The sequence below is a fragment of the Schistosoma haematobium genome, chromosome 3 (assembly GCF_000699445.3).
Source record: "Schistosoma haematobium chromosome 3, whole genome shotgun sequence".
Lineage (NCBI taxonomy): Eukaryota > Metazoa > Platyhelminthes > Trematoda > Strigeidida > Schistosomatidae > Schistosoma > Schistosoma haematobium.
Window position 1 is genome coordinate 33678313 of NC_067198.1, and position 10459 is coordinate 33688771.

General features: G+C 39.3%; 1 protein-coding gene across 2 annotated transcripts; it reads right to left on the reverse strand.

The window, feature by feature from the left end:
- Positions 1 to 338: 338 nt before the first annotated feature.
- On the reverse strand, positions 339 to 1608 carry MS3_00005587 (uncharacterized protein; the record flags this gene model as incomplete). Of its 2 annotated transcripts, XM_035730381.2 has the most annotated exons (5): positions 1418 to 1608; positions 1206 to 1391; positions 941 to 1171; positions 789 to 910; positions 715 to 751 (listed from the first exon to the last, which is right to left on the reverse strand). In XM_035730381.2, the coding sequence occupies exons 2-5, from the start codon at positions 1383 to 1385 to the stop codon at positions 715 to 717; spliced, it is 570 nt and encodes a 189-aa protein (XP_035585676.2). In that variant the 5' UTR covers positions 1386 to 1391; positions 1418 to 1608. The 2 variants fall into 2 exon arrangements, with proteins under 2 accessions (XP_051069674.1, XP_035585676.2); XM_051213676.1 differs by having other exon boundaries at positions 339 to 751; positions 789 to 1171; positions 1206 to 1608.
- Positions 1609 to 10459: the final 8851 nt, after the last annotated feature.

A 10459-nucleotide genomic window follows, 5' to 3' on the forward strand; every position in this document is an offset into this window, starting at 1 on the left:
ACAACGATAGTATTAAAATAAAAACGTGTCGTTTTTGGTTGAGACCCGAAAAAAGAGCATTCAGACAGACTATTAACACAAAGGATTATACAAGCTGATTTCCTAAAACAGTATTCAGTTCGTTTTTCGATACAACCTAGTTTTGTCAGCAAGACAATATTTTCGCGTCCGCGTACTCCTCTTAACTGAATGAGGACGATCCTTTTGCGCTTTCGATACGAATTCCTCTAATAAAGTTGTAAATAATCCAAAAACAAGCGCAGAGAATGATTATCCTTGTATAAAAGAAATCTCAAGCTATGAACTAAGATACATACGCTGGAAATAACTCGAAGATATGCATTATCAGATATTTATTTTTCATCATTTCATTCACCAAAAGAACAACCCCCGAACAGTGTGGCATGTGATAGTAATGGGAAACATTTAAATACAAAATCTAAGATATCCATTAGAACACAAAATGGAGAAAACATATAAATATAAGTTAATGCATAATGAAATTAAAGTCGGTTAAGGAAACGAGATATGTGCTATTGATGATTGTAGAAGGTCAAATCAAAACGTCTGTAAAAAGCACACAGAAATTACTATTTCAAGGATATTATTATTTATCTAACAACAGAATAAATATAATAACAGTATTTATAGATATAAACTATGAATACGCTATAAATCCAGTCTATGCCCAATGTTGAACTGCGTCTGCGCGATTCAGCATTCCTGAGTCTCAACGTTTGTGGATTTAGGCCTTTGCATGAAGTAAGAAATGAAAAATGCACACATACTTTTTCAAGGAGGAGAATGGATTGCTAAACCCAGAACGTGAACGACCGGAATTCCCAGAAAATAAGCTATCAGTATTATTGTGTGCATACCCCGCACGTATTAGCATGTGTTGTAAAATAATCTAAAAATAAATCTGAATTTCATAACAAACTTGTGTCTCCGAATTCGTTTCAGGAAAACTAGGAGCATGAGATTCAGAGCATGCTCGGCGGCGTCCACCGTCCACGCCAGTCGAGTGACCAGCATGAACATCAGACTCAGTTGTTGTTCGTGAAGGTGTGAACGCGGAAAATGTGTGACCCTTCATGTCGACGTAAAGCTTTCGCTCTGCTAAATACCTAAGGTGATTTCTATCGGATTCGGAAATTGGCTTTAAATTATCCTGAGAAACACTTAGCGAGGATAAGAAAGGTTACTTCTGTTGAAGCATTTTTCAAAGTTTTTATGCCGGGGTCATCAATGAAATAGGTTATAACAACAGATGCAAAGAAAAACACAATTGAAATTATCGGGATGGCAATATTGACAGCAGTCGGAGTCTCATCGACATACTTGTCCAAAAGTTCCAAATCGGGAGTTGTTAAGTTTGAGGTCATCCAAAACTGTAGGCAACAGTCAGTTAGCTTACCCAATGAGACAACAAGCAAAGAGGACTCGACTTTCCAGTAAGCGCGGAATTCAAATTAACGCTCTCTGAACATGGATATATTTAGCTTGGTATAAGAAATAACAAAATTCAGCGTTACATTCATGTATTTGAAAAACAGAAAAACAGTAAATTGTGCTATAACTTTCCGTCTTTATTCATGGGAGAGTCCCTTTTATTGAGTGAGTAAATTGAAAGTGCGGTTACTACTTCACTTTGTAGAATGGTTCTACATTTGTACTGTTTATACTGATCAGATTTACATCCATAACATGAAATAATATTAGAGGATGGTGCGAATATTGTATAACTTAAGCTGATCTCTTTAGGTTAATGATAATATTATTAGTTATATTGTATATGTTAATCCACAATTAACGAAAACTTTCTGCTGTGCGTGCTTACTTATCTGTATTGATTTATATCACTGTTTCTCTATCTGCCCAGGCACTAACTATGTTCTATTCATACTATCCATCTGGTTATCCGGATATGAACACCTTAAGTAAATTGTTATACACCAAGCAACCAATAAAGGGGAAACAAAGGCGACCAAATGAGAAATAAAGGGGAAAATGCGTTCGACAATTAAAGTAAAATAATGAGTAAACACGACAAAATGTCTGTTTTTTGGCCTGTAGTGGAGAAATAATGGAGAATTTCTCCTTTTTAACGCTCTGTGTTTGAAATGTCAATGAATTGTCTACTTTCCGCCTAAATTCACTCCGAATTGTCTATTTTATGCATGGTTTTCATCAACTCTTTGCTTAACCTCAAAAGTTTCCTATATTCGCCTTTATTTCCATAGCAAACCACACGACGACTGCAGTCGACAACGCTAGAGAAGAGTGTATGTTAAGGATACTCATTGAAATGAAAAAACAACATGTTGCACAAGAATATTAATGACAGACAGATCCTCGAGCAACGGTCGTCAAATGTTTTCATCATAAGTGCCAAGTTCCATTGTAATTTACGAAGATCTGAGTCATAAATGACATGTGCATATGCAGTTATTCAGGCTTTCACAACGTACACTTAAAGAGTTTCACATGGAAGTAAGAAACTCAACGCACGGCGTAGAAGAGCTCCATCAAAAATTAAGTTAAACAGACAAAGCACTTTGATAGTCATGATTTTCTTGAAATACAATCTGACCATTGCAAGCTAGAGCAATCTCGTGAAATTTAAAATTTAGTAAACAAAAAATTGCAACGATATTGAGTTGTCATATTGTGTTAAACAACTGTCAACGTGAAGTGTTACGGATACGTTTGTTCATAATGAACAGTGCACCTGTAGAGGTAAATAAATCCCCAAAATAATTAGCTCTTTAAGTTTTCGACATTGGATGCTGACCACACTAGTTTTAATGAACTCACCTAGCTTAAGGCGCTCGGTCATACATTCACACAAGATCAGGAGTGTGAACACCTTGCTCAACAGCCCATGCAATCGCTAGCCAGATTACGTCAGACAATCCTTCATATATTGATAGCTTATCAAATATATCTTCGAACCTCCTCGATTCTGTCTTTTGATTTCACTTGGTGGGTACGATTCATATTAGAAGGTGTTATTGGTTAAAGCGTTGTCAAACTACAAATACTTGTGGCATCTTCACACCCGTAGACCCACAGTGAACAGTTATAACCAACTTAGAGATATCTATCTCAACCTGATTTCCGATTGTGATTAGTTGTGTATTTAACGTCTGAACGAGCAGGTGCGTCATAGATTGCAGCAACTAGCTTAATAGCTATGTATTTGTTGAACTTAACACTGAGCAGACCCGCATCCCTCATTTCTCCTAATTTGGAAATAGTTCCGCGAATCTTTCGTTGAATTCTGACGGCTTAGTATTCCCTCCATAGGCATCTAACATGAACAATATCGCTAAACATAAGGGCAACGATGTATCCTAATATCGAAAATAACTGTTGACTGAAGCTCCTTTAAATAGATAGTGTTCCTACACAGCTATGATGTTCAACGTATCAAAATCATAAGCACACCATGAAAGTCCAACATATTCTAGTAGAATGATTTTCAATCCTACATGATAGTAAACACCACTGCTGATAAAATTAGGTTGAGCATTAGTGCACGTGCAACGGATACTTCCCGTGCTTCATGGTAATCGCGCAACAAGATCTCAAGACGCATTCAGAACGCGATCGGCATCTTCGATGCTCTCACAGCTATTAGTCACCAAAATCATCAGTGTCATGTTGATTTGCTTACAGACGTATGAGAACGTAAGTAAACGTCATTATATCCTACAATAAGTGGGTTGGCAAATTCATTTTTTCACGCACTATTATCATCCAGAGACCTTCCATTGTTGTGGCTGTCTGATGCTATCACAGTTGATAGGTTCTCACCATAAGTTAACTCAGTGTTGACTGCTGTTATTGCAACATAAATCACTGACGAAGTCAATCGCCGTTGATCGTGCTTTCATTAGTTAGTTGACTAAGCGAAAGCGAGTTCCGTTTTTTCCGCAAAAGTCGTCAAAATCTTATTCCATATCCCGTAATAAGTAGATTTATTACCATCAGGGACGCTTAACAGGTTCATTGTTGTCCTACTTCAGCGAAAACTTTGAATGTTTCTGAATTAATCCTATAGGGAAAAATTTCATATGTCTGTATATTATAGCATCTATATGTGACAAATTTTCTGTTTTGTTATGTAACAATACGTTATGTTTGAGAGATTTCAGAAACTGTAGATACATTAGGTGACATTGCAAACAAGGTACTTTACACTCATTTCTCTTCAAATTTCCCGCAATTACACGACGTAAGGCAAAAAACTCGATTTTTCCTTAGTATTTACTCTGTGGTCTGGTTAATTTATATTTTGTTTGCCTTTATTTCCTCTTTGTGGATCGTTTGAGGCCATATTTAGAGTTTGGTTTTTTGGTACAGTTGCACAATATGTTGCAATATGTGTAATAATTTTGAAAAATTTTATTTTATTATCTTCGTCGGTCGTGGAATCAACAACACCGGCAGAATCATAAAAAGTTTCACTAGTTCATTTCTTATCGCGAAAACCGTTAATCCAAGAGTATTTTGTGGGTTCTTGACTTCCTAACTCATTTTATATTCTCTTAGCTGTACTGACCTAGTTGAACAAAAGAGGTGATATATCCGACCTATAATCACACTGTTGCCGACTTACATGGATTACTTTCTTCAGAATTCCTCTAAGACAATTGTTTACAAAGCAAATACACACAATCAATGATCGAAATGTAAAAACATTAGCCATTTATCAACAAAAAAATGTTCCCAACAAACACGGGAAGCTTTTTAGTCTCAGTTATATGAAGAAAATTCATCCAGTTTTCATAGGCACATGATGAACAGTAATTTGGTATAGCGAACGCCAAAAGGCAATATTATATTCAGTATATTATAACTGAAAACGTCATCGGAAACAGCGTTCTTTATGGAAAAAAGAATGAATAATAAGTTGATATTCAGCGCCTAAAACTCCGCCTAAAGTCACTCCGGGGGCTACTGCCGGTCCCAAGCCCGGATAAAGGAGGAGGGTTGGGCATGGGGTTAGCGTCCCCATCCCGTAGAAATCTAACTCGCTACAAAAACGCTAACCAGAAAAAATTATTCAAACCTTTTAAACTGTGCCCTGGGAGTCAGAAGGTCTTCATTTAGAAGAACTATGACGCCTCATGATGAAAGCCAAGTTCCATCGGAAGTTACGAAACCGATGCCTCTTCTGACAACCAGAGCAACCATTTATTTAGGTACATGGAATATTCGTACAATGTGGGACACCGGAAGAGCCTTCCAAATTGCTGCAGAAATGAGGAGATACAACCTAGAGGTGCTTGTGTTCATTGAAACACTTTGGACGCAAGTTGAACAACAACGACTAGCTTCAGATCAACTTCTGTTATACTCTAGCCATGAGAAACAAAATGTCCCACATACACAAGACGTCGCATTGATGCTATCAAAAAAAGCACAAAAAGCACTTATAGGGTGGGAATCTGATGGACCAAGGATAATCAAAGCCTCCTTCAAATCAAAGAAAGAGGGCAATTCAATGAACATCATCCAATGCTATGCGCCTACCAACGACTACAATGAAGACGTTAAAGATCAATTCTACAATAGGATGCAGTCAACAGTCGAGAAGTGCCCAACAAAGGACCTGACCATTCTGATGGAAGATTTCAATGCCAAGGTTGGAATGGACAACACTGGATATGAAGACATCATGGGACGACACGCACTGGGAGAAAGAAACGAAAATGGTGAGAGATTTGCAAACCTATGTGCCTTCAATAAACTGGTCATAGGCGGCACCATATTCCCACATAAACGCATACACAAAACCACATGGACTTCACCGGATCACTCTACACAAAACCAAATCAACCATATCTGCACCAACAAAAAGTTCAGGAGGACGACGGAAGACGTGAGAACCAAGAGAGGAGCTGATATAGCATCAGATCATCACTTGCTGGTCGCCAAGATGAAATTGAAACTCAAGAAGCACTGGACAATGGGGCGGACAATATCACAAAAGTTTAATACGACTTTTCTTCAGGATACTGACAAACTCAACAAATTCAAGATAGTCCTCAGCAATAGATTCCAGGCCTTTCATGATCTACTCAATGGAGAAGGAACTACTATGGATAGCAACTAGAAGGGGATCAAAGAAGCAATCACTTCAACATGTCATGAGGTCCTGGGTCACAAGAAGCACCATCACAAGGAATGGATCACTGTTGATACACTGGATAAGATTCAAGAAAGGAGGAGCAAGAAGGCAGCAATCAATACCAGTCGAACAAGAGCAGAAAAAGCCAAGGCACAAGCTGAATACACAGAAGTAAACAAACAATTGAAGAGGAGCATCAGAACCGATAAACGTAAATATGTGGAAGATTTAGCAACGGCGGTGGAAAAGGCTGCAAGAGAAGGAAACATGAGACAATTGTATGACACGACAAAGAAACTCTCTGGAAATCGCCGCAAACCAGAACGACCAGTGAAAAGCAAGGAAGGCGAGGTAATCACCAACATTGAAGAGCAACAAAACAGGTGGGTAGAACACTTCAAAGAACTGTTGAATCGACCAGCTCCACTGAACCCACCCAACATCGAAGCAGCACCCACGGACCGCTCAATCGATGTTGGCCCACCAACAATTGAAGAGATCAGCATGACCATCAAACAAATCAAGAGTGGCAAGGCAGCATGACCACACAACATTCCAGCAAAGGCACTGAAAGCGGACTTAGCGGCAACTGCAAGGACACTCCACATTCTCTTCAATAAGATTTGGGATGAGGAACAAGTACCAACAGACTGGAAAGAAGGACTACTGATCAAAATACCGAAGAAAGGCGATCTCAGCAAGTGTGATAACTACAGGGGCATCACACTTCTCTCAATACCGGGAAAAGTCTTCAACAGGATATTGTTAAACAGGATGAAGGACTGCGTAGACGTCCAACTTCGTGACCAACAGGCAGGATTCCGTAAGGATAGATCGTGTACAGACCAAATCACAACTCTACGGATCATTGTGGAACAATCAATTGAATGGAATTCATCACTCTACATCAACCTCATTGACTACGAAAAGGCATTTGATAGCATGGACAGAACAACACTATGGAAACTCCTTCGACACTACGGCGTGCCTCAAAAGATAGTCAATATCATACAGAGTTCATATGATGGATTACACTGCAAAATCGTGCATGGAGGACAGTTGACAAAGTTGTTCGAAGTGAAGACCGGTGTTAGGCAAGGTTGCTTACTCTCACCCTTTCTCTTTGTGACGACGGACCACCGGTGAACTGGAGGAAGCTGTAAGAGGCTCAGAAGGAGCCGAAGACGTCCCATCCAATCACCTTTCGGAAGAATTTTCTAGAATTCCAACGTGTAGCTTCCCGATTGGATAATGCTAATAACCCCCTGTATGCGGATTGGAAGACTGTAATGATGATTTCGTTCTCACTAAAAACTATAAATACCTGACAATTTTGTACTATGATTGACACTGTTTGGAATAATATTCCTTTCGTTAGTCTTCTGTATTCTTATTGCGACTTGGAAGGGTTTTGGTGTTCTAGTGCTCTGTTATACACGGTATATCGAGAAACTCAGCTTTTTCAAGATATAACACTCTTTCTCCTAGTGATCGACTGGATCATGAAGACGTCAACATCTGAAGAGAAGCACGGGATACAATCGACATCTAGGATGCAGCTGGACGATCTAGACTTCGCTGATGATCTGGCCCTTCTATCCCAAACGCAACAACAAATGCAGGAGAAAAAGACCAGTGTAGCAATAGCCTCAACAGCAGTAGGTCTCAATATACACAAAGGGAAAAGCAAGATTCTCCGATACAACACAGCATGCACCAATCCAATCACAATTGACGGAGAAGATTTGGAAGATGTAAAAACCTTTACGTATTTGGGCAGCATCATTGATGAACAGGGTGGATCTGATGAAGATGTGAAGGCGCGGATCGGCAAAGCAAGAGCAGCATATTTACAACTGAGGAACATCTGGAACTCAAAGCAACTGTCAACCAACACCAAGGTCAGGATTTTCAATACAAGTGTCGAGACAGTTCTACTGTATGGGGTGGAAACCTGGAGAACTACGAAAGCCATCATCCAGAACATACAAGTGTTTAATAACATTTGTCTACGAAAAATACTTCGGATCCGTTGGCCGGACACTATTAGCAACAACCTACTGTGGGAGAGAACAAACCAGATCCCAGCGGAGGAAGAAATCAGGAAGAAGTGCTGGAAGTGGATAGGACACACATTGAGGAAAGCACCCAACTGTGTCACAAGACAAGCCCTCACATGGAATCCTGAAGGTCAAAGGAGAAGAGGAAGACCAAAGAACACATTACGCCGGGAAATGGAGATAGACATGATAAGAATGAACAAGAATTGAGTGGAACTAGAAAAGAAGGCCCAGGACAGAGTGAGTTGGAGAATGCTGGTCTTCGGCCTATGCTCGATTGGGAGTAACCGGTGTATGTAAGTAAGTAAATAATTCAGCGCCTTAGTACCAATACAAATGCTCTTGATAAAAAAGAATCAAATTTTTATCTGCAGGGATTTGAATAGTTGTTTCAGCCGGGCAGTCAATAAATAACATTTTTCAGATTTGTGTAGTAAGTACAGAAGGCCTATGGCCTATGTTATTCTTTTTCTAGTATGATTCTCTGAGTGTCCAGTCTTCCCTTAAAAGAGTCATATGAAAGTGCGGACACCACTACTTCGGGCAGCAGGTTCCAAGTATTGATGGCTCGGTGTGAAAACCTGTATGCCACGGGTATTTTGTTTGTTCTTGGCTTTTCTACTCGCCTGCTATGTCCTCTGAGATGTCTCGATTTAGTGGGAAGAAAAAGAGAGAACAGGTTAGGTCCAAAATAATTTCTCGGTATTCTGTACATCAAAACTAGATCTCGCCTTAATCTGCGATAGGACATAGTAAAGAGGTCCAGCTTTTCAAGCCGCTCTTTGTGTAGCAAACTCCGTAGTTCTGGAATTGCACGAGTAGCTGCCCTCTGTAGTTTTTCTAGAATATTTGAGTCACCCTTTAAACAGGGTCTTGCAGCCTGAACGCAGTTCTCAAGCTTAGTTCTCACTAAGGATGTGTATACTTTGGTGAACACGATAGTATCTGACTTAGTAAACGTCCGTTTTAAAGATCAGAGGGTTCTCAACTCCTTAGCTGCGACTCATCGGCAGTGGGCCGTCGTCCTAAGATCACGACTCACTGTCACCCCTAGATCCATATGAGAGCCGACCAACCAAAATACGCCGAGTACAGTCGAAAACAGCTTTAATGTCAGTGACCTGGGTTCATTAATAACTAAAAAATATAGCAATGGTAGGTGCTAGACAGATTCAGAAAATTAATTCCCAGTAAACGAAGATTGAGAAATATAGAACCACGAGTACGCCAATCTCGACTAGATGTTAAGATACACAACAGGTTGAAAGATGAATGAAACAACAATACTGCCTAGTAAGACTATTTCGAAGGAATTTTCAGATCATTATTTCTGTAAAACTGGTATTGTTTTCTGAAAACAAGATTACTTGTTTACGAAAGAATATATCAAAAAAGAGTCCGGCATTTTTGGAAGTTAAATTTTTAGCATTTGTTATTTCACATTTATAGTAATAATCATTCTTTTAGCACATGAAAGTATTGTTATGTTATTGAATGAGCGTGTTGAAATTATCTATTAAACTGATTGTTGTGTCAGTGTTCGTTCACTAGTTCTGTTTTGGCATTCGGTGATAGTTAATAAAACTGTATTTCATTCTCTATAAGGACATCAACATTCCTACTGGCAAGTCTTCTTTATGGTTATTTTGGAGTTTCAGAAATAGCATGTCATAGTAACAGTCTATAATCACCTGGCCGCACCACAACCACTGCAAAACCGCTACTAGTTGGGAAACGGTCGGTAAGAGAGGGAAGAATCAAAAGGAAGGAAAGGCTTTGTAGTAATAGGTTGGATAAGTTGACGTTCCTCGGCTTTGAAATTATTCACTGTAATGAGAGGTTTTTTTTACTTATCTTTATTCATCATGACATTATAACGATCAGTCACCGAAGTTACGCTGAAAGGCTGAGATTATTTGGTAAGAACCGAAATGTGCTCTCCGCCACTATTAAAAAGTGGATTTTGCACTGTTATTGGACAGGTTTACTTTGGAACCAGTCGTTTGTTACCTATTATGTGGAGAATAGCTGTTATAAAAGGAAAACCTTGCAACTATGTTCTGCTAGGCTGATGGCAGGTGTTTTAAGGCATTGTGTGTAAACGACTGACAAAATCATAACTTCGCAGTTTTCGAGGCACTTGTAAGCAGGGTTGCTATCTCAGAAATGCTACTGATATCTGGTACAGAATTGCGATAACTCCCTCTTACTTTTGTTGTGTACGAGAATGTTAGGGTAGATATACTCAGAATCTGGCTGC